Here is a 26,066-nt window from a genome sequence, read left to right on the forward strand (position 1 = left end):
GCCTGGGTTCTATACTCACACATCAATGTTACAGTAAATCTGCAATTCTCCATTAACACATGTTATAGTAAACAGTGCTATTCCTGCTATTTTAAAGCTTGTATTCTGAATATAGAAGAGTCAATTCTGACTGCACATATCAGTACAATAGTAAAGCTGCAATTCTGCATTAACAGATGCCCTAGTAAACAGTGCTATACATCAGTGCTATTTTTATTTTAAAGCTCGTATTCTGCATTCACATGCCAATGTTATAGTAGAGTCAATTCTTCATGCACATATCAGTGCTAGAGTAAGCCAGGGTTCTGCACTCACACATCAGTGCTGTAAACATATTGTTGCTTTAAAATCACCCCACACATCTCAGTCATCCCACACATGCTGCACGGTGATAAAGCAATGTGAAATGTTCAAGGAACCATACTTCAAATGGCAATATAATTGTACACTTCCATAGTATGTGGTAGCCATCTGCTGGCAAGTCATGTAAAACCAGGTATTCTGGTCCAGCTCCAGATATTGTGTATTGCAATTAGTAGAGTTTCGCTTGTAACAAGGCACCATATACAAGCTCCATTGAAGGATTCTTCATGCAGGCACCCTCTCTGCTCAGCTGTAAAACCTAAGCAGCCTTTATACAATAGGAGAATAAGACACAGGGAGGGGTTATGGGAACAGAATTCCCATCCAAGCTGTGTGCTTTGAAGCCTGCCCTCCTTACTGCTCTGTATCTCATGCCTCCTCCCTCACCCTCTCTCTCTCTCTCTCTCTCTCTCTCTCCAGCTTGCTCTCTCTATAGCTCTGTAACTTTGCTGGTTGTACACATAGCCTCGATATGTCTTTCTGGTGGATTTATCCTGCTTTGCTCACTTTCTGCACCCTGTTTTATTGCCAGGCTCTGAGGACGTACCCATCCAATGAAGGTAGGGGAGCTCTAACACACCTTATCTTCTCTGGGTACCAGTTTGTGGATGCAAGATTGACTTAATACCTGCATCCTATCCATCCATGTATCTGTCATCTATCTATCTATCTATCTATCTATCTATCTATCTATCTATCTGCCTATATATCTAACCTTTAAAACTTTCTTTAATACAATGTATATTATCCAAAATGTTTATCAATCTGTGCACTTCTCACCCATGAAAGTATAGGTAGTTTACTATGAAAAGTATAGCAAGATTGTGCTGCTGATTGCTAAATACTCCATAGCCATGTGTATCGCGCACAATGGTACAGTAGACTTGTAAGCAGCACGTGTACTGTGCATATTATCTTAGAAATACATTTGATAAAGTTGTAACATATATTTTTCCAATAAAGGGATGTAAGGATGAGTTGGCAGACTAAGTGCGGTGCATGTTTCTCCTGGTATCCCAATCAAATAAACATGCCCTGATTGATTTTACTTATGCAACAACATAAAATAAGGATGTCAAGGTGTACATTTTAGAAATCTAGTTCTTTGCAGCAGGTAGTACTGTATAGCAGGTATTCCTAGTAGGGTAAACTTCCAAAAGAGCCACCACTATTAGCTCTAGCTGATTTATTTGTATATTTCAGCTTTATCTTGTGTAGTGACCTAAGATAAAGAGAGGCATAGTCAGTCAATGTGTATTAGAATTACATGGAGCCTCTGTGTCTTCACATCGGTGTGTTTCGTACTGTCATTATTGAATCAGGCTGGGGATAAGAGTCCTGTGAATGTGGCTGCAAATCATTTTTACTAATAAAAGCACATTTTCTCCAGATATCCACATAGCATATGCTGCATGTCATTCAGTTGCCTATATTACATATGTATTACTATTATTACTGAGAATACACATATTAGTTGAATGCATATTATTTTTATGGGTCCCATCCTATGTATATTTTCTGTATCACACAAGGCTGCTGTTGTAGGTGACTTTACACTGAACGTTGCTGAGCTTATTTCAAAGGAAAAATGAAAAGAGCAGTAATCCATACCAGATTGCATATTTTTTCCTATTCATCAGTTTGGAGCAGTAAGAGCAATAAAAAATAAATGCCAGTGGGTTGCTATGGTTTACGACACTTAGCCATAAGATGCAATTGAAGTGGATATGGAGGGAGGTTTTATGTATTATTGATATTGACTGCAAATGTGGCTGCCTGTAAACAGTAGCAGAAGACTCATATCAGAGGGGGTGAGGGCACTGCCAGTCTAGTGATGCTTATCTGAAAGGCAATTAAACTGTCTGTGAGTGAGTCCGGGAAGCAGCCAGTGTCTTTGTGTCTTGTGGACCAGTTGAGCAATTAGAGAGATGCCTACTGTGAATCCCAACTTACGCAATCCCACACCATGTGCTGGATGCTTACAGTATTTTCCCAGTGAAAGTTCTTGTAGAGCTGAAGTCCAGTAGTGGATGAATGGTATGCCATTCATGTTGACAAGGGTATTCAAACTTGGCAAAAATATGCTTTGGCTGTAATTCCTGAACTTTGGAGATTGGATCAGTCTGTGCCAATTACCAACCCACGGGTGTTTATTTACTAAAGCAGTAGAGGCTGTTCACTTAGCAAAGTGGGTGTTCATTATGCTTAGTAAATAAGATGAAGCATCAATCAAACACTTACGTGCTACCACAAATCCACTTTTTAAGAACATTTCCACACATATGATTGGATATTCAAAGTGATATCAGGTTTGTATTCTATTGCTTAAGTAAATAAACCAAGTATAACCTATGGCTATGCCTTTAACAATCTCCATACCCCCTAATAGGAACCAACGGGATCTAAATTCTACTCTCACTGGTCTGGTGACCCTTGAAAACCTGAATCTATTTCCTTTACTTATATCTTAATACATATGGAAATTTAAGGCGATGGCGATTACAGCTAATATATGAATATATGGATGGGTATATTACTCGCTATTGCTGCACTATACTTTCTCATGCATATTCCTTATTAAATATTCTCTGTGGCCATAGGTACTCTGGAAGGGCTTGTCACATTTACCGATGAACAAATGTGTGGAGACAAGTGTCATAATTCAATGAAACATCTGTTTACAGCATATTACAGGCCTCCAGCATACAGTTGTGATGTTGCTTCAGCTACACTGCTGTATAACCTGATCCTGCCTCATCTGGAGGCTAATTAATGATGCTTTCGTGATTAATGTAGGAAACTCCTTGTTATACATTTCACTGCTGCAATATAAGAATAAATAGGCACCATAAGTGCGTGAAGCTTAAAAAACAGTATCATGTGAGGTAATGGCAAAGGAAGGGTTACTGGTACCATTGTCTTTTGTAGCTGCCAGTCTGTAATCTCTCCATCTAATTTCCTGTAACCTCAGGACATGTTCAGGAATACAGCGATACAAATATTGATGCATGTACTGTGCAGATCTCCACTGATACATCCACAGTAAAATGACGACTACAACAATCAGATGAACATTTCACATAAGTAAAAAGTGCCCCCTTAAAAATAGGTGTATGATACGACATCCCATTCTTATAGTTAAAGTGCAAACTGAAGTCATAAACAATACTGAACCATTAGCACCTTAACCACATTTCATCATATATAACAATCCCCGCTCTAGTATATTTCTGTGACATATAGTCATTAGTAGCATCTATTGTAAAATAGAAATGACATATATATCTATAAATAGACACATGGGGCTGGATTTATTCACCATGGAAAACAATACATTTCACTGTAATGCACGATATCCAACATGGAAAACCATACATTTCGCTATAATGAATGATATCCAACATGGAAAACCATACATTGCACTATAATGAACAATATCCAACATAGAAAACCATATATTTTATGATGATGAACAATATCCAAAATGGAAGACCATTCATGTCCCTATAATGAACAATATCCAACATAAAAAAACCATACCTTTCAATACAATGAACAATATACTGTATATGTGTACGGATACATGGCAAATAATGTAATTATATTTCAAGAAGAAATTATTATTCTGAGTTCAAACATATCTATTTCCATGCATAAAATGAAAACTTCTACTCCAAATCTGTCCCATGTGATCTAAAACATAGACAAAAGTTCATATAGTCCCTGAATACCAGAAGTGTCTTGTTTTTTAGTTAGACAGAACATACCTGGTAGTTTTAAGCAGTTAGAACAGCAAACCAGCAAGACAAAACAATGTGCAACACTGCTAGGAATGAAACAGTGCTAATGATTGAATGTGGCTGTACCAATGTAAACTGTATAAAGAAGCGTGTTTTTTTTTTTAATGGGGATATATGAGAGGTAATTTAAGTCACTTGGAAAAAATCTCCAACTATCAAATTTGATTAATTAATTAATTAATCAATCTAATTAATTAATTAATAATTATAAAAAAACTCACTTTATTAAACAATAACAAAACTTTGATATTAGGCCCTTGAGTACATTAATGGTTAAAAGCATTTAAAATAACTAAAAAAAGTCACTTTGTCACTTCAGGGTCACTTATAGAACAGGACCATACTACAAGAAGGGGCAAGTCTTGAAACCTTGCTGCTTCAATGCTTTCCACCCTTTCAGCTTGGTTGAATATTTGTTCCCCTGCCACATGCAATGGTTACTTCCAACCGCTCATGCATCTTATAGTGACACACAAGCTGGCAGGAGAAACTACAGCATACGGCAGGAGGAGCAGATATTCATACACCCAGATGACTTCAGTGGCTGAGGGCAAAGTGCAGGCAACGAAAGTAAGAATTCATTTATACTCCCAGTAGATGGTTTGTCAGTTCCTGGTCAACCAAGACTTTTCTTTCTCGAAAGCAGGTGACTGATCTGTAGCAGATCTAACCACCCACAGTGATGGTCAGGGACCACTTCTGATTTTATGCTAGTAATACTGGTGGCAGGGGCGGACTGACACCTCATAGGGCCCTCGGGCAATAGGGGATCATGGGGCCCCTGTGTCCTTGCCCAAACTCAAAAAAGCCTATGAAAAAGGTACCAGGGGCATCTCATGGGGCCCCCTACTGACCCCGGGCCCTCGGGCAGTGCCCGAGTTTCCAAATGGTCAGTCCGCCCCTGACTGGTGGTGTTTACATGCACGAATGTAGCCCCTCAATTATTGTATTTGCAGGTCACTAAGTATATACTGTAGGCACAGATTTCTTAATAATCAACCTCCTCACTGAAAGATGCACCATTGAATTGTGGTTTCCGCATGCTTGGGGCATAGATTCTTGATGATAACAGCTTGATGCTGATACTTTTTAGCTACCAGTACCCTCCAAAGTTTTAGCTTCCCCGCCTTAGCGTTTCTTAAATTTTCTGTAGATCAGCATCCACACTGGAAGGGAAAGGGAGAGCCCTGTAAACCAATCAAGGTTTACCTAATTGCAGTGTTGTAAATCTATCAAATGCATCTTGCTGATTGTACAGCAGAGCACAGGGATGACGATTCAGTGAGTTGTTGTTCCTTCAGGATCTAATCACTATCTTGTTCATACTGTAATGCTGTAGAAAAAAGCAAATGAAGAAGACAAGTATGACAAATTCAGTAAACAGAAAAGCATGGTTAATTTATAACCGTTGTAAATAATAAAAATGAATTTAAAAATGTATAAAAGTGGTACAAAGCTCAAATAGATTTGTTGTTCATAGCAACAAATCAGATTTAATTCTGCACTGGAAACTAAGGAATGCCATTTCTTGCCATGTGCCAAATGTGCGCTCATTTTTACAGTATTCATTACTGTATTCAGCCTTATTCAGTATGATATGTCAAATGCCTTGCTGTATTCAGCCTTATTCAGTATGATATGTCAAATGCCTTACTTGTTTTTTAAATTGCTCTCCATTGCTTGCTCTAAATTGCTTGCTGGCTTGAGAGTGAGAATCCGCACCCCAAGGACTGCTTCGCATTGAGTGCTTTGTGTGGTCCAACCCACCCACTGCTCAGTCAGAACTGCTCTTCAAATAGGGGATCCCATGTTCCCAGAAGAATGGAAAAAGATAGTTCTGACTGTTCAGGAGCAGGTCGGATCACTGAAGACTGTTGTTTTCAGAGAAAGTATAATTCGGATTTAAAAGAGTTTTCATATACCACCAACACAGTGAAAGTGGGTGAGTTTCCCTTTGTGTGCATCACACACAGTCAGATTTTACTTTGGATTTTATTTATTAGATCAACAAGATTTCCCAGCAGCTTTGTAATGTGAAGGGTTACCTGACTGGATCTAACCTCAATTGATTGTTTAGGTAGACCCTAGCACACAGTTGTTGGTAAAACGTGTTATTCTGACAGATTAAGACTAATGCAAATCCTGACTGTTGTAAATTTTAGAGTCATTTTTCATAGATGTTACTGAATTCTTTTTAAATGTATTCCTGCATAGATCTGGAATTCCCACTCATAACTGCAGAAATAAAGTTGATTTGCTAGCTCAATGTCAATATATTGTATTGATTTGTTGAAGAGCAATAAAGTGAAAAACAACCCTATTTATTTCTAGAAAAAAATCCTATTTCTACCTCTCCCTCCATAAAATATGCAAACAAGACATAAGAGAAGTGTATATGATACCACGACTAGATTTCATTGCCACGTATTACCCCGCATTGGCCTCTTTAGGGTCTTTTCTGTATAATTGTCTTTGCTTTTAATTGTACAGAGACTGTAACTGAATCATATACACTATTGAAGACAGTATTATCTAAACCATTCCTTGGGGACCACTAACAGGAATATGCAATTATAAAATAGGGGAAGGGAGGGTACAAATGTATACCATTGGTCCATGTTTAATACCCAGATTAAACTCACATGAACAAAAGCAGCAGTCTCAAGTCACACAGATAGGGGCAAGGTCAGAAATGAACTCAGGACCCAAGTGGTGCATTGCAACAATGTCAGTTGCCATACTACCGTATTTGTAAAAATTAAACCTTAAGGACTGATTATACAAATTAAAGGAGAGTTAGAAAATACTAGTAAAACATACATTCTCCATGCCTCGAAGGTCTTAGAATATTCAGTTTATTGATGATACTTGACTTGTTGAAGTCTCTCTTCTGTACTTGCTTGGTAATGTTAATACAGCATCGGTCCTTATAAATTTTCCCTGCATTGATCAATTGCTGTAAAACAGCTGGAGGAGAACGGAGAGAAAGAATGGAATTGGTCATAAGGTTTACTAATAATCAGTCTGACTAGACTATGAGGACTGTTTACAAATTTTTTATTACTTTTGTTAATTTTTACACCAACATGTCAACATCCATTTTGAAGTTTCATTTTCTCTTACATTGGCTGTCAAATTTTACTGTGTTTATGTATGTTGTTTAATTAGAAAACAGGATTTTGTTTAAAATCAAGAAAGACATCGTAGCGAGGTTATCCAGATATCTGAAGAGGTTTCTGCAACTTCACGAGCAAAGTCATGCAAATTTAGTAATTGGCAATTTGGCAATGTTAGTCAAATGTGCTTCGAAACTAAACTAGTTGCCTATGCAGGACAGATGATTAACCCCCCCCTTTATTTTTCTTTTCTTTTTTTGGACCTAATAAAACCATATTTTGTAAACTCTTTAGTCATATCTCTAAGATAGGAGATAAGACTTTCCATATTTATGGCATAATTTTCCCTGGCAAACCTAAGCCTTAATGTTGGGAGTTTAGAATGCATTTAGGAGATGTATAGTATCTATGAAGACTTCCTGTACTTTCTCCCAGAGGAGTAAGGTGAAGAAGGAGCACTTTTGGGTGAAATATCCATGAGTCAGTGTATGATAGTTGTAGCTTGTTGTCAAAAAGGGCCTATTACAGGATGGACCCTTTGGCAGCACAAACAGGTATCGTCTATCTGTGGGTAGATGATCTTGAAAACCTGTAGCACCTGATCATTAGTTTGTAATTTATTTCATGGTATTTGCAGCTGATCAAGGTTTGTTGAGAAAACAGAAGTACTCTGTTCCTTTGGTTTCGAAAAAGCAAGATTTATATATTTCCCATTTTTGAATAAAGGAGAGCACTGGAGGTACACTATGATGCAAAAGGAGTCAGCAAGTTGTAGACAAGGTTCCCCTCACTGTATCTTTTCCTTGACATATCTCTTCAAAAGTTGGGATTGGTATGCGAAAGCAAACAAGTTTAGTGCAGAAAATGGCAAAATCGTCTCCAAAAGCCCAAACTGTCATGTCAAGTGCAAACTATTTCTACAGACTTCCAATCATTTCCTCATATAAAGCTGAATATAGAATAGAGAGAGGGTCTGGGTAATTCATTAATTATTTTTTAGTACATAACTTCTGCCAAACAAGGAACATGCTAAGCTTTTCCACCTAGTGATGTCTTGTCTCAATGTGTGGAGAAGTTGGAAAGAAGGTTAGGTCTGCAACCTTTGACAAGTTCAGAGATACCTTGGTACTTAGGTATATAATGGCCTTGTCAGCCAAGACAGATCATTTTTCACTTGCATGGAGGAAGTGTTATGTTTCCTGCAGTAACCTAGTTATTATTAATCTCCAATTTATGAAAGAAATGTATGCTGCGTGATGTATTTTAAATCAAAAATGTTACAAAGTATAATATAAAGTGCTTTATAAACAGTGCCTATAATGGGGTACTATTATTAGTATAAGAAACACTATTTTTTGAATTGATATCACTTCAGATTTGTACAGTCAACTTCTCATTGATATGCCTGATGAGTTCAAGCCGACTGTCCCCACAGATCACACTGAAAGTCAGCTTTGTGTTTTTCTTGTGGCCATGTGTCTTGTCATCTTAAACACCAGCTTACACCTGAAAGACATATTTATTTTATGGACAGGATTATCCCCTGTGGGAAACATATTTCTTATATCATGTCCTCTGTAGATGTGTGGGCACCAGCTGCTTCTAGGAAATGCGTCCTTGGTGTATGAACAGGAGGGTGGATGTGAGGGAAGCAGATGTACTCCGGTTTCCCATAGGGTTACTCACCCTGTTGGTGGTCTATATTTTATCTGTCCTGCTTACAAGATACACAATAAAGCGGCATGACATGTCATCTGTTTCAGAGCCTTCTATAAAGCTGTGCACATATTCTGATAAATATTGTCAGCCTTGTGGGTGATCTTTGTAATGTGATGTTAGGCGAACACACTGTAAGGCTCCAGATATATAATAAGAGCTTAATGCAATGTGTAGTAAGCCAAACAACCAATCAGAAATAATATCACTGTTCTGAATCCAAATACAAAGTGAAATAGGATTGGTTGCTATGTCATACTACATGTAAAACATTATCATTGATCTTTACACATACAGTACATAAGTAAGGGTATTTCAGATAGAAACATACAAAGACACTATTTGGCTAAGACCCTTTGGGTAGTAACATTTAGCTCTCCACCTATCATATTCCCTCTCCCATGCAGCTGATTCTTACATTACAAAGGTTGGACTATTGGATTATATGGTCATGGAGCAATACTATTGTTTTACCAGCATGTAAGCATAGCAGATGAAATCAGTATTTATAACTTTCCGATGAGAGAAAACCAAGTAGCTGCAAGAGGGGAGGTCTATGTTCCTACAAGAAAGAAATCCACATAAACAAAGCATTTCCAATTTCACTTCTCTTGCGGCAACTTTCTATTTAAAAACGGCACCAAATGGCTTTTATGCAGATGTATGTAAAAGCAGCCCTGGGCTTCCAGAATGCTTATGTTCAGCTTAGCGCAATATTAAACTCCAAGTTAGAGCTACTTTGCACTGAAATAGGATGAGTAGCTGAATACTAAACAGATGATTGCTTTGGGTGGGAGATCTCTGCAGTCCGCATTGTCCTAAACGTCGGGGATTTCCAACTCTTTTTTCTGCAAATGGAAACCACCTAAGATGTTGACTTAAAATAATACTAGGAAAAGTAAAGTTATCTATCTATAGACACTGGAAATGTTGTTCCATCACAGTTGATAAACCTAAAGTGCTATATAAGTACCTGTAATAAATAAATAAATACAAATTGTGTAAAATACTCTGACAATATCTGAGACAGCTAGATTTCCACAACACAGTGAGTGTCTAGCAACCTCACCCTGTTATCAGCTGACGAGACAAATTAACATCCACGTGCAGCATCTAATTGCAGAGCTCTTAGTCCTTCTGGGACACATGTACCGATTATAAAAAGCACACTGATTTCAGTTGTTGTAATCAATGGATAATTTAGAAACTCTGAAACTCTCAGTACATATAGACGCTTGTTTATTATTAGTACGTTTTGAAGTTATGTACTATTATTGAATTCCATTGTGATACCAATTTCACTCCATTACATGACTGTAGTTTCCGACTATGAGCCATGTTGTAGCTGAGGGAACATCAGCACATGGGACTGGCACCTCTCCGGTGAGAGGGAATTTCCGATAAGTGTATAGTATGCATCATCATGCAAACAGTGATAGTGACTATGAAATCTGCTTTATATGAAATGTATCATCTTTTCAACTGCTTTCTTCAATATACATGTAAAAGAAATCTGCTTGGTGCAAATAATGTTTTCAGTTTTTGTTGATGATAAGAAAATCTTGTTTGAATATATAACTTCTAATTATGTGTGTACATGGGAGTGGCCAAATTTGCTCCTTACAAATGTGTTTTATTGCTCCTGCTCACAATGCAAGTCTATAAGTCGGTCGACTTGTTGAAAATAATGTACTCCCTGTCTAGCTGATAACTCCTTTCAACGATTTTTAAAAAGGGAGGCTGAATGACTGGAAAGTAAAGCAGGGTATACACTTTGAGTTTTTTTTACTTCAACCAGTAGGTTGAACAAAAAGAAAACTCACAGATCCCCACATCCACACAATGTGGGTGCAGGAATCTCTCAATTTGCGCTATTTTATTCTGACAGCACAGACTCTCTCCCACCCAGAATACACAGATTAGTGCTGAAGCCATTGGCTGCAAACACTGACTGAAGGCTGGTTTTCCAGCATAACCGTTTGATAGAAACTATTGCTAGATTGGCTTCTGTTGAACACATAGCTGTACACACAGAGCTAAATCTGGCCTGTTCCTACTGAACTGCCTAATTTGTGGTCTGTGCATACCCTGCTTTAGTGTTCACTGTCTCTAGTGGCAAATGTGCAAATATTAATACAATAATACAAATATGGATGAGAAACATGTAAAATGTGAAGCTCACATATAAATTGTGCAGCAACTCCTTAATACCTGGAGATGGTTAGGGACCCCAAGCAGTTCGGTGGGCTAACAGCTAAAATCTCAGGTTAGAATTCTCAACTCTTTGTGGAGTAGACAAAATAATGATTCATTTATCTATAAAAAGATATTATTAAGCACAATGGACTTGAGAGAGTGGGTTTAGGGCACAGAATACTTAAAAGGACTACAATGCAGATTCCAGGCTTATATTCCCAGCTAATACAGAAGAAAGGGCTCCTGCTTAGGGTAGGGTCCCTAAAATTACTTTACAGTAAATATTGCAATAATAACTCAAAATATGTGCTCACTCAAAATGTATTGTATTTTCCCTTTAAAATAACTTACCTGTTAAATAATGTTTCACCTTTCCTCTGATTTATAAGTTTTCTAAGGGGTCACATGACCATAGAACTTTGGCTGATCTGTGTACTGTGAAAGCCTGACAATGTTGCTGATCTCCCTAAAGTGGTGAGGTAACCCACATGGAAGAAAAATATATTTGAAATATATTTTAAAAATATTCTTCCCAAATATATTAACATATATTTGAAATGCTACCATTTTGGCCATATTCAATATATTAAAAAAAAATAAAAAATATATATATATATATTGAAATGTGTTTTTATTACAAAATATATGAAAATTATTTAAAAAAATACATTTCAAATATACTATATGTCTTTTAAAATACAAATCTACATTTTTGGAATGCATTTACAAATATATGTAAAAATATATGTTAAAATTACTTTTTTATATGTTAAAAAAATCCGAAGAATATATTTTAAAAAAATATATTTTTAAAAATATATTTTTTAAAATATATTCTTTAGATTTTTTTTAACATATAAAAATGTCATTTCAACACATATTTTACATATATTTGTAAATGCGATTTGTATTTTTAAAGACATACAGTATATTTGAAATGTATTTTTTAAAATATTTTCCATATATTTTGTAATAAAAATGCATTTCAACATACTATATATATATATATATATATATATATATATATATTTATTAAAATATATTTTGAAATATATTGAATATGGCCAAAATTGTAGCATTTCAAATATATGGCAATATATTTGGGAAATATATTTCAAATATATTTTTCTTCCATATGGGAACCCTACCAGTGTCCATAGATCATAGCGATGTCAAGGGGTTGTCAGCCTGTAGAAGAGTTCTGCCAAACAGCTGCAGAGAGAGAGGGGGATGAGCCAGAGTGCCAGAGCGTTGTGGTCACAAGGCTGCTTAGAAAAATGTCAAAAACAAGTATTTGTGGTTATTGTCAGGGCTGAATTTCCACTATTGAAGCTTGCAGGCACAGAACCTTTGGTGCCCATAGCAATGCTGTAATCACCTCCATCACACACACAGCATTTTCTTAATTTATTGGTCTGAATGTGTCTTAGCAGATTGACCACATGTACATAAGTTTAGATAGTATCCGTACAGTGTCTGGGTATGGCAATAGACCATGGAGGCCCATGCACTGGGAGATAGTTACATGATTCCCTAGTACTTGGTTATACTTGCAATGGTTTGACCAGACAAAAACAATCTACAACAGGGACACAGATGGAAATAAGGGGAGTTGTTTGTATCCCTGTAGATTTTCCCTACTTGATGGGGTTCTAGTCCTTCCCCAGTTTATCCAAAACTAAACATACAGAATACTTTAAGTACAATTCTGAGCTGAAGCTAACTACTCTTACACTGCTCTCACCAAGACCCCCCCCCTTCAGACACCTACAGTATACTAAATACCCTGGAAGAACGATGTGATACTTACCTAATTTCAGACTGCTCTGGCTCAACCACTTGATCAGCTCCCCTGTGTCATTCAGCAGTGGCTTCTGAGGGGAAGAAGGAGCAATGACAACATATGGCCCATAGTGAGCCTATGGGTGAAGTCGCCACTCAGGTATTCCAGGCATTGTTGAGCACTCTCTTCTCTCCCCTGTAGCCGCTGCTGGCTGATACAGGGTAGTTCACATGACCGGAGCAGCCTGATAATAGGTAAGTATATATATCTTTCTTCTACAGGGTAATTAGTATAGGTGTTGGGGGGGAATTGGGAACAGTTTTAAGATTAGTTAGCTTTAGTCTAGAATTCTACTTTAATAGTTAATAAACTGCACACACTAGGCACATAAGGTAAAGTGCATGTTTTCATTATGCATATTTTTTGCAAACTTTACAAACTGTCCGTCACTGGTAGGGAAAGAGTGATGTTGTTCTCCCTTGTTGACTTACACAGCTGAGCTCACAATGACGTGAAATGGAAACATGTCCAGGGACACGGGACTTCCAGTCTGAGGGGAATAACCAGCAGAGTAGGCCTGTGCGCACATTGGAAACAATTAACATCTTACTTACTGGATAATGATGTTACCTTCCGTGAAACAATAAGACTTATGCTTGTTTACATTATACAGGGGCAAAAAGAATGTAAAATCCATCTTATATCAGCTGTGGGATCACCAAAATTGCAAATTGCTCTTGGCTTCATCCTTGCGTTTGATAAACATGGTCCATACACTCAAAAACAATTTTGAATTACTGGTGGACCTGGCCTGATGGGATGAATCAGTTCTTTTCTTATTTATGTCTCCAAAAGTGAAATCTGCCTGCCATAATTGCTAACTGTTTTAATTCACCTAGTAAATGTTTGTGTTTCTTCCCAACTTTGTGTGTTCTACCATGCACTGTTTTATTCTCAATTATAGAAAATAAATTAAAAAAATCCAACAAGGAGAGCTGACCCCCTTATAATGGTCATACTAGGTGTCTAGACTCAGGAACTCAGAAGTTCTTAAGATACAATATATAAGAAATTAGCAAGTATTTTTAGCTTATACTAATACTTATACTACTACTGTCATTAATATTAACTGCTTCAATACTGAAATATATATATATATATTTACGGTCTGGTATTGAGGCCGATATACCGTGATCATGGTTGAGGCTACAATCATGATCCTGGTATAATTATTTAGTGCTGGTGATACTCTTTTATTTAAAAGTAATCTGAGTAGTTATGCAGCTGCTGGATTACTTTTACAGGTGGCAGAAGTAGGTCCCACCCCCCTGCTGCCTTTATTGAGCTCTCTCTCATACAATTGGGGAGCCTGATAAAGATGCAACTGGCAGCATCAGCTCCCCTGGACTCAGTGGGAGAAAATGATATTGTTCTTCTTACTGTGTGATGTCAGAAACCGGAAACAACAAGAATTTTGTCACTTCTGCTTACGGTTCTGTGTTTACTGGCCAGTAAAGCAGCCGATCAGACCGATTTGTGTTTGATCGGCTGCATTGGAGGCCAGAGGAGAGAGCTGGGGTCTAAAAAAGCCCAGATCTCTCCATAAAGAGGACATGTCATAGCCCATGCCATCACAAGGGATGTTGTTCATCCCTTCTGATAGCAATAAAAGTGATCCAAAAAAAAGTACAGTGTAAAAAAAGTGTAAAAAAAAAAAAATTAAATCAAGGGGTGAACGCACGTATTGGTCCTGCATGCATATGTAAACAGTGATCGCATCACACATGTGAGGTATCACCATGAATGTCAGAGTGAAAAAAATAATTCTAGCACCAGACTTCCTGTGTACCTCTAAACCGGTAACCTGGAAAGGCTTTTAAATTGCCGCCTATGGATGATTTAAAGTACTGTAGTTTGTGCCATTCCACGGGCGTGAGCAGTTTAAAGCGTAACATGTTTGGTATCTATTTATTCTGCGTAACATCATCTTTTATATTTTACCAAAAATGTGGTATTATATTGTATTTGTGTTCACTAACATTTAATAAAGTGCATTTTATTCCCCAAAAATTGCAACATCCATCATTTTATCCTCCAGGGCCTTATATGTAAAATATTTACATGTAGGAGAGGACTGTCAGAGCTGGTCTAGTGGTTAAAAGAGCCCTGATATTTAGGGTTAAAGTGTTACTAAACCCACAACAGTAAAATCAGTCTGTATATGCAGGAAAGCATGCTTGTTATACTCACTGTGGAAATTAAGGGGTTAATCCTCTGCTCTGTGTAAAAAGGCCATTTGATCCTGTTCTCTCTGCCCCTCCTCTTGTTCGAATGTCCAAGTCTTATCTCCTGATGAGACAAACTAAACCCGTAGCCACATGCACGTGCTCAGTTTAGTGTGTATTGCTGAAGAGGTTTTTTTTTTCTTGGGAGAGAGTATGTGATCAGCACAGAGCCAAACAACACTGTTCCGACAGAGGTCAGGGATTTTGCATCCTCCTAGAGCAGAAAGTAAACTCCTCTTATAAGCTTTAACCAGTGCTCTGTTGGACACTGATAGAAGTCACAAGACTGTTCTAAATGCTGATGAGAAAAGGTATTTAGCAGTTTATATTTACAAAAATAATTGCACTTCCATGTTCTGTGTACTGTGGGAGACCAGATATAGTGAATGCAGGGTCCTGGGTTTAGTAACACTTTAATTGCAGCTTGTCAAAATCTGCTAAACTAGATTGGGTTTAATAAACTAAGAAAACCCTTTTTTTCTGCAGGCTCCATTAATGGACATATGTTGCTGTTGTCCAGTGTGAGGCTTTTCTTTTCCTTTCCTATGAACATCATAGGTCATGCCAATTTGGTCTCAATTTTTAAAGTAATGTCAACAAGCAATATCTTGCTTCTATAGCAGGGGTTCCTAACTGATTATCTGTTCCTTTGTGGGTACAGATACCAAATGACAGGGGTATGGGCCCGAAGCTGAATAATTTAAAGTATATCTAAACCAAAAATGAAAATGAATTATACGGCAGCTTTAGCAAGTACAGAACATACCTGCTGATATTGCCAGAAATGCAGTGCCCTTATTATTTCCTATAAACTTAATGAAATGCCAAAGATACTTTATCCTTATTATGTAAACTACTAGTGTCATCAATATGCATATCATCCATCATATAATGGAGATGAACATAGGCAGACATGTTTGAAGTCCATGACAAATTGTCCACGGGACATTTGATGAGTTGTGCCCAACAAAAAGAGTTACAAATCTATTAAAAGCAACAAAATTTATTACATCTTAAAATTAAAATATTGAAAATATGCATGTATCATACCATGGTTGAATGGACTGAGTTTTGCCCTTGTCTCAGTATTTGCGACCTATCCTTTTTACATGTTTGAAGTCCAGTCTTTGTGACAACTACGGCTTCCCACAGTGCAGAAAAAAAAGGTGGTCATGAAGGGGTTGATTTACTAAAGGTAACACTTTACAAGGGAAGTAGCACTCTACAAGGGAATGTTCTCCAGAGCTTAGTGAATAAGATGAAGCTCTGCTGACATCCATTATCCAATCATATGCAAACAAAAAATGATTTTTTTTATTTTCCCTGCACATGATTGGGTGTTCTTAGCAAAGTGAAATTTCACCACATTCACTAAGCCCTGTGGAAGGTTCCTTTGCAATGCGCAACTTCTCTTACAAAGTGAACAGCCTAGTTGCCTTTAGTAAATCAACTCCGAAGACGCAGGTAGTATTCATTTTGCAGGCTCATCAAGAAAAAAATAAATACAAAAATAATACAGCCACTTCATCCAAGGGCTATTAAACTGCAATATATTACATCTTTATTTTATGGTTTTAGTACACTTTAAGAAAATTAAAATAGGATTCTTTGCATTATTAAACCTGAAATCAAACCGGAGAAATTGACCTGATGTATCAGATGATGTTCAAAGTCAGTAACTGAAATTCGGTTCCATATATTGATTGCAGGAAGACAAAAGGAAAATTATCACTATCATTTGTTTCTAGATTGTGTATTAATGAGATGCAATTTTTATATAAATGAATACTATAACATCTGTAGGGCTAGTTTACACTTGTGTTAGCCATCCCTGTTAGGCATTTGACAGGGTGTGAGAGAACAGTGGCAGGTAGTTGTGGCACAGCCCCATTCAAATTAATGGGTCGCGTTTGGTGGGCTGTAGTGCGCACCAAGTTCGACAGGGGGTATTTTGTACCACTCTGCGCTGCAAAGCATCAAGTCCATGATGTGTACATCCCTGCCCACTGCCTTTGCAGATTAAGGGGACTGGTTGGGGGACAGTAAGGTTATGCAGTGATTACCTGTAGTTGACTGGCCCTGGACACAGGGCTGATCATATGTAAGTAATCGCTGCATGATTGCTTACATGCAAATGGCTGCTAATAGGTGCATGCGCTGTTAGCCTCCCATTGCTTTGAATGGGTTTTCCCCCTATTCATAAGGGAGCCCTGCTAAATCTCTCGCAGGTAATTGTGGTTGGCCCCATTTGCAAGTGTGAATGGGACCCTGGGCTGGTTTTAATAATAATTCTCTCAGTTTGGCAAAGAGGTTATGGAGGCATATTGTACAATCCAATGTTCAGTAAATGATTACAGGGTCTGTAATCATAAAAAGGGCTTAGATTTAAATCACATTGGTAGCTGTGGGGAAAGACAGACATTTCCTATTTCAAAAGATCTGCGCCATTCTCTGTACACAATATACAGGCATGAGCACACATAATGAACTGCAATGTGCCTCTTGAAATTATATTATAGTGTTGGCAAATATGTCACAGCTGCAGGTGTAACTAGACTGATAAACATAGAATTATGAAAATTAATGGCAGATGGATTTGATTTACTCATTTAGTCTGCTCATTTTCCTGTGATGTGACAAGGGCTTTTGGGCTGCATCCAATTATAGTTTTTTGATGTGACAAAGTGCACAGGGATAAGAAGGTCAGAGAGTCCGGCGCTGCTAACTGCCTGTTGGATAATGCTATACTTTTCAGGTTAGGACTCTTAGGATGAAATAATCATACATTTTAAAATAAAGAAGGGGGGGGGGAGTCCATTTCTCAGACTGGTGGCAGGCTTACACTATGTGATCAAAAGTTTGTGGACACTTGATAATCTCACATTCTATATGGCAAAATATGACTGTATGTGGCACCCCCTCCTAATTACTGAGTGCAGGTGTTTCCAATGAAAGTTCTTGTTAATGTTACAGCATACAAAGAAATATTAAACAACTGTGCGCTTCCAACCTTGTGATGACAGCTTTAGGACCTGACCGTGCCCAAAAGTCAGGTCCAAAATGATATGGTTTGATGAGCTTGGTCTGGAGGAACCTGAGTTGCCTTCACAGAGCCTTGACTTCAACCCTATTGAAGATCTTTGGGATATAATCAAATGCCTATTGTGCACCAGACCTTCTCGTTCAATCTCAGAACCAGACCTCACAAATGCTCTTTTCACTAAATGGGCCAAATTCCAATAGACACGTTTGGAACCTGTTATAGCCCCAAAGCGTTGTTCAGTTGTGTATCAATGCTCATGGTTTTGGAATGACATATTTAACAAACTGCAGGTGTGGTGGTCAGGTGTCCACAAACTTTGGATCATAAAGTGTATAAAAGAGTATAAAAGGCCTCATGGAAAAAAATTATTTGAAACCTTTTGCTGTTATTATCATGGCTTTGGATGTGCAAGACTTTCTACCATGGTGACACTTAGCCAGATCCCAAACTCACTATGCTAATTTGGTATAGTTGTGACTGCTCATTTTGTTTTTTCAGTATCCCACTAACCCCTCTTCTTGTCTTCATTTCAATCACCGGTAAAACCAGTCACATAGCAAAAGGATTTACACAATCATTTCATATATTGTGTCTAATTCCCTACAGGAGGAAGAGAGAATTGTGTCCTATCCTGTTGATCTGACCCTCTAAAAGCTAACCTAGTACCCCCCCTTGCCCCTTTTGTACCCTGAAGAGTAGATCTGGTTGGACAGGCAATATATTAATTTCCAGCGTTTTTTTTCTCAAAAAAGAGTTTCTGGTACTCCCTCCTACCAAGTTACCCCTTGTCTTCACCCCTACCCACCTCCAAGCACTGTCCATTGGTTCCATCACCTACCTATCTCCCAGTACTGCCCTTTTTAGAAAATACTGAACCAAGTATCATTTTGTGGTGCTAAGTAATGTGTATGGAATTGGTTAATGATAACAACAAAAGAAATAAAATAGATCTGCTGCAGCCAGAAACAATAGAACCACCCCCACAGCAACAAAAGACTTCACTAACAATAATTCCCCCCCCCCCAAAAACAACAGACCCGTGCAACAAAATACACCCCCCAGAAACAATAGACCCACACCAGCAACATAGACACCCACCAGCAACAATAGATCTCCAAGCAACCGGCATCAATAGACCCTCCATCAGCCAGCAACAATAGATCCTTCTCTTAATAGTAGATCCGTCCCAGCAACAACTGACCCCTTAGCAACACAAGACCCCACCAGCAACAATAGACCTCCTGCAACAATATATCCCCCCACAACAATAGATCCCCTTTGCAGCTAGCATTATTAGACCTCCCAGTACACCCTAGCACCCCTTGCCATTACCTATGTTCATTGCTGGAAGTGCATTCCCTTGCGTTCCCACTGAAAAAAAAGCCCCGTCCATTCCTATTTTGGATCTTTAAAAATGATCTTTTTTGCTATAAATGATGTTGGGAAAGTCTAATATGCAAACCTATAATGTCTTCCACTGATTATTCAAGTACCTTTCATCATAAAATACATAATTATGTTATTATGGTATTATATGGTTATTTCAGTGGATTACGCATAATTATTATTAAATATGTCTACTCGGTGCCTGTGCAGCTTTTATCTAAAATTTAAGACTGGATTTACATTGTTGTGGTACAATAAGCACACGTGTTAATATGCATTATATCACACATTAACATGCATTGGGCTAAAGCAGCCCATTTGTTTTGAAATCACTGTCAACATACAGCAATGCCGGCTTTTCAATGCAGCGCAGATGTGTTTTCATGTGTGTTTTCATGTGTGCCATCCAAAATGAAAGCACATGACTAACAAATTAAAGTTGAACTTCAGTGAGCACTTTTTAAGCTGTACTATAATAAATGGGTTGAATGTCGGCTTCTCCCTGTTGAACAAACCAAGATTCAAACCATCTATGGCCAGCTTAACTGCTGCTTTTGCTGGACAGCTTGGTCTGTTAAAGGAAGTTGAAAAAAATACTGGCCAGATCACCAGGTGAACATAAATTGAAGAAAAAATTTAAACAATTAAACTGATGCAGCCTCCACATCTAAGAATGCTGGACTATTTAAAATGTTTAATTTGTTTTGGAGTTTAATATCATTTTAAGTATCAGCCCTCACCTGAGCACTCATAGGGTCTTAATGCCACCCCCATGCATCGGCACCTGCACTCATTTTTACCATATGGTTAGGTGCAGCAAGATTTTACAAAAGGTCAGGATTTCTTTTCCCATGTTTCATATAGGTAGGGCTGTCCATTGAAATGCATGGGCTGCCCTACATGAAACACTCACAAATGTGAAGCAAAGCTTAGATGGTTTAACAATCCAGGATCTAACAAATCCTTAGATATCTGTTTATTGTGGAGATACAGTAACCTTTTGCTGCCTCCAATATGTAGTGTACAGTCATTTTATTTCCATGATTCTCATCATTTGGTTTTGTATGGACCTTAGAATGTATAGCAAAGATTAAATATCTAAATATAGCGATCCCCAGGCCTCAGTAACAACTGATACCTCTTGTGGCTACAACACTGCCAATAGGCATGTTTCACCTTTAGTTGCGTTATTGTATTATCATTGTGTATTGTATTTTAAGAACACATTTATGTTCTTTATAGTGCTTCCAGCTCAACAGAAAGCTATGTCCTCTGTCCATTTTTATGTTACAATGATGAGGACAAACCCCGCAGCTCCGGCTCTCTTAGATTTGGGAATGACAATAATGAACTCACCATCTGAGGGCATTTTAAGTAAAGCCAATATCTCATTGTCACAGCATAGACCTCATCTTCCTCCTCCTCTCTATCACATGTACATGACCTCCTCTCTGGGAATGTTCTCAGCAATGGGGATTGAACTACTGCTGCCGCTGACGTACAGATGAGTTGGCTGCAGGCAGATAATTCCAAAGTGTCTCTCAGGGACCTGTTCAGCTCAGCTTCCTTAACCCTTTCCATCTGAGCTTTGAGTATGCTTCCTCCCAAGCTGTTTGTTATCTGTGGTCTAGTTAGCTGACTGCTCACACTGGTAAAAGCTCCCCAGCCTGTTTCTAGATTCCACATTAGCAGCTGATCTATCAGCAAAGGAAAAAATCTGCTCATTTCTGATATACACATTATTATTTCATTTTACAAGACCGTAGAGCCCTTTCATTAAGACTGCTACATGTTAACAAATGCATCAAATTAAGTTCTTCAGGCCATTATAATATATGTAACCCTATAGTTAGTTGTATTGAGGAAAACTAGAAATTTCAGTTTAAGAATCCACCCACAGCTAATTAAAAGTCAGTTATGTGCCCCTTTTCCATGCAGATTTTACTTATGATCATCTAAGGCAAGGGTGCCCAACCACCCACTGATGTGGCCTGTGATCTCCTGCTTAGGGATGGTGGGTCGGCAAGCCCAGATCGCGGGTTTCCGACCCACTATTCTAAAGCATCAGTGTTCTGAATGGAGCTGGCTCTTGAAAAAGTGCGGCCACGGAGGAAGCAGAGCCGCATAAGCCGATGCTTCCCGTACAGCGCTGGGGCCTGTCACAGGCGGAGTGATACCAATTGCACACTGCCTGGGACAGCAACAGCCTGCAATAGCAAGGGAGATTTCTGAATCTGAAAATTATTATTAAAGGTCAGTTTATATTCTATAGTCACAGTGTATATATGAGCATATTTCTTCTGCAATGGTTACTAGGCTACTTTCAAACAGATCCGCAGGTGCACTGCAGCACATAACGATGGGCCAAACACCCACCTGTTCAGTTCGCGGCTAAACATTTGAATAAAAGTTCGAATGCAAACTTCAAACTTAATGCAAGTCTACGGGACTCAAACTTTTAAATGCAAAAGTGCCTATTTTGAAGGCGTAAATGCAATTTATTGGCCATAAAAAGGGGTATGGAGACTTCCCGGAGGGACACGAATCAGTGAAAACATTTTTTGTCCAAAGGTATCGTTTTTAAAGGGGCAGTCATTTTTCATTGCTAAAAGTAAAAAAAAATCCTTTAAATATCATGTCTGGGAGGTCCCCTTAACCTACCTGCAAAGGTGCACATCTGTACAATATCTAAAACCGGCTGCAGCAGGACTGACATTTTTTTTTAAAAATGATAAAAAAAAACACAGTATGGGGTCTCACCTCCAATCCATACGAGACCCTTTGGGACTTTTAAGACGAACTCCACTCCAAAAAAATGGGGAAAAAGAAGCGTGGAGTCCCCCCTAACTTTCTACCAGAACCTTGAGCACAGGCCTGGCAGGCCAGGAAAGAGGGGGGGGGGGGGCGAGCTCCCTCCCTCCCCCATCCTGAACAGTACCAGGCCACATGCTCTCAACATGGGGGGTGCTTTGGGGTAGGGGGGCTCTCCCCCCAAGGCACCTTGTCCCCATGTTGATGGGGACAAGGGCCTCTTTCCCATAAACCTGGGCTGTGGTTGTGGGTGTCTGTGGGGGGTGACTTATCGGAATCTGGAAGTCCCCTTTAACATAGGGGCCCCCAGATCCCAGCCCCCCTCCTTGTGAATGAGTATAGGGTACATATTACTCCTACCCATTCACCAAAAAAGTGTAAAATGTGAATAAAAACACAGCAATCGTTTTTGACAAGTCCTTTTTTTTTTTTTTTAAAGCCAAAAAAAATGGTTCCATCATTGTAATCCATTGTCAATCATGGTGTCCAGTGTTGTCACGCAGCCGCTGACTCAACAAAGTAAAGAAAAACCTGACGCCTGCCGACCCGTTTGCACCTGCCAAGCATTCGCTGCTATCTGACATTGGCCTGTCAGATGTAAACAATTGTGCTGTGATTGGCCAAATCTGTGGTCAGGTGCATTGCTTTGTCCAATCACAGTGCACTGTGGGGCACGGCGGGCAGTAGCACCCCCCAACAATCCCAATACTTACCTGAGCGCCATCATGATCCAGCAATGTGCACGAAAGCCTTGGCTCCCTGGGGACTCCTCCTCAATGACTGAGACAGAAGTGGGAGCTATTGGCTTCCGCTGCTGTCAACTACAACCAGCGAGTCAATGAGGAGAGAGTGGGGGAGGGGCCGAGCCATGACTCTGTGTGTGAATGGACACGTTAAACAGTGGCTTAGGTGTCAGCCTGCTTGGGTGCCCCAGTAACAAGATGTTCACTCTGGAGGCACTCGGCAGGAGGGAGGGGCCAGGAGCACCACTGGGGGAGCCAAGAAGAGGAGGATCGTGGCTGCTCTGCTCAAAGCCACTGCACAGAGCTGGTAAGTATACCATGTTTGTTTTTTAAAATAATTGCCTTTAATATCACTTTAACTGTTGATATAAGATATCCATTAAATAAGGAGTGCATTGGTTTCCATGAGTCAGCTTGCTTCAGTGAAGCCAAGCTATTTTTGTAGCACTTCAACACTTACATATGTAAGGGGTAAATATGGTTGCCTTTGTGTACATATATGATCACACACTATACATTGTAAGAAAGGTTTTAAACCATAAACATAGATTTAAAACAATGTGGCAGGTGTAGAAAAGGAGTGCGGAGGGTATGGCAGGTGGCGGTATATGCATACAGGAGTGTGGAGAGTATAGTGATGGGTATTATGTGTAAAGGAGGACTGTAGAGGGTATGGCAGTGGGTGGTATATGTAAAAGAGGAGTGTAGAGGGTATGGCAGTGGGTGGTATGTGTATAAGAGGAGTGTGTAGGGGTATGATGATGGGTGGTATGTGTAGAAGAGGAGTGTGGAGGGTATGGCAGTGGATGGTATATGTAAAAGAGGAGTGTGGAGGGTATGATGGTGTGTGGTATGTGTATAAGAGGAGTGTGGGGGTTTTTGTGGTATGTGTATAAGAGGAGTATGGAGGGTATGGCAGTGGATGGTATATGTAAAAGAGGAGTGTGGAGGGTATGATGGTGTGTGGTATGTGTATAAGAGGAGTGTGGGGGTTTTTGTGGTATGTGTATAAGAGGAGTATGGAGAGTATGGCGGCCATGGTATGTGTAGAAGAGGAGTATGGAGGGTATGGTGGTTTTTGGTATGAGTGTAAAACAAGAAGGGAGGGTATGATGGCCATGGTATATGTAGAAGAGGAGTGTGGAGGATATGACGGCCTTGGTATGTGTATAAGAGGAATGTGAAGAGTATGGTGACCATGGTATGTGTAAAAGAGGAGTGTGGAGGGTTTGGCGACCGTGGTATGTGTATAAGAGGAATGTGAAAGGTACAGTAGCTGGTAGTACGTGTATAAAACCAGTGTGGAGGCTATGATGGTCATTATATGTGTATAGGAGGAATCCAGATGATATGGCAGCCCTGGTATGTGTATAAGAAGAGTTTGAAGGGTATGGCAGTTATGGTATGTGTATTAGAGGAGTGTGAAGGGTATGAAGGCTGGTGGTATGTGTATTAAATGAGTGTGGAGGGTATGATGGCCATGGTATGTGTATAAGAGGAGTCTGGTGGGTACGATGGCCATGGTATGTTTATAAGAGTGTGAAGGGTATGGCGGCTATGATATGTGAGGAAGAGGACTGTGGAAGGTATGGTGGCTGGTGGTATGTGTAGAAGAGAAGTGCGGAAACATAAGAGAACAGTAGTTGAATTTCCAGGAAGTGCTCACCACCATGAACAACAATAAAATATCAATTCACAGCAACTCACAGCCATGGTATGTGTATAAGAGGAGTGTGGCGGCTATAGTGACTGGTGATACATGTATAAAACCAGTGTAGAGGGTAGGATGGTCATTAAATGTGTATAAGAGGAGTGCAGCGAGTATGGCAGCTATGGTATGCGTATAAGAGGAGTGTGGAGGGTACAGTGGTTGGTGGTAAATGTATAAAACTAGTGTGGAGAGTATGATGGTCATTATATGTGTATAAGAGGAGTATGGAGGGTATATTGGCCATGGTATGTGTAGACGAGGAGTGTGAAGGGTATGGTGGCCATAGTGTGTGAAGAAGAGGAGTGTGCAGGGCATGGTGGCTGGTGGTATGTGTAGAAGAGGAGCGTGGAAACACAAAAGAACAGTAGTTGAATTTCCAGGAAGTGTTCACCACCATGAACAACAATAAAATAGTAACTCACAGCAACTCACAGCCAGTATAATTTCAGATCAGAGCAACATTTTTTTTTGCACTTATCTAACAAATATAACAAAAGGCTTCCAATTGTATATTAAACAATCCAAACGGGACCAAATAAAAGAAGCTCATTGTTAGGTTTACATATACACTGCTCAAAAAAATTAAAGGAACACTTTGAAAACACCAAATCTCAATGGGGGAAAATATCATGCTGGATATCTATACTGATATAGCCTGAATAATGTGTTAGGAGTATAAGGATACTCCACTGTTTGATGGAAATAAAAATTATCAACCTACAGAGGACAGAATTCAAAGACATCCTGAAAATCAGTGTGAAAAAATGATGCAGCAGGCTAGTCCATTTTGCTTAAATTTCATTGCAACAACTCAAAATGGTACTCAGTGGTTTGTATGGCCCCCACATGCTTGTATGCATGCCTGACAACATCGGGGCATGCTCCTAATGAGACGATGGATGGTGTCCTGGTGTATTTCCTCCCAGATCTGGACCAGGGAATCACTGAGCTCCGGACAGTCTGAGGTGCAACCTGGCGGCATCGGATGGACCAAAACATGATATCCCTGAGGTGTTCTATTGGTTTTAGGTCAGGCGAGCATGGGGGCCATTCAATGGTATCAATTCCTTCATCCAGGAACTGCCTGCATACTCTCACCACATGAAGCTGGGC

The 26,066-nt window shown here is 39.2% G+C and overlaps 1 protein-coding gene across 3 annotated transcripts in view; it reads left to right on the forward strand.

Moving 5' to 3' along the window:
• Positions 1-714: 714 nt before the first annotated feature.
• Positions 715-26,066, forward strand: part of LOC149467286 (ephrin type-A receptor 3-like) — a 267,500-nt gene continuing 242,148 nt past the window's right edge. For all 3 annotated transcript variants that reach the window (XM_089671959.1, XM_089671961.1, XM_089671960.1), the window contains exon 1: positions 715-923. In XM_089671959.1, coding sequence (XP_089528085.1) covers positions 836-923 — 88 coding nt within the window. In that variant the 5' untranslated portion in view covers positions 715-835. The remainder of the gene's footprint in view (positions 924-26,066) is intronic.

Source organism: Staurois parvus, unplaced genomic scaffold, assembly GCF_062004578.1.
Source record: "Staurois parvus isolate SC_StPar_1 unplaced genomic scaffold, SC_StPar_1.0 ptg000116l, whole genome shotgun sequence".
Classification (NCBI taxonomy): domain Eukaryota; kingdom Metazoa; phylum Chordata; class Amphibia; order Anura; family Ranidae; genus Staurois; species Staurois parvus.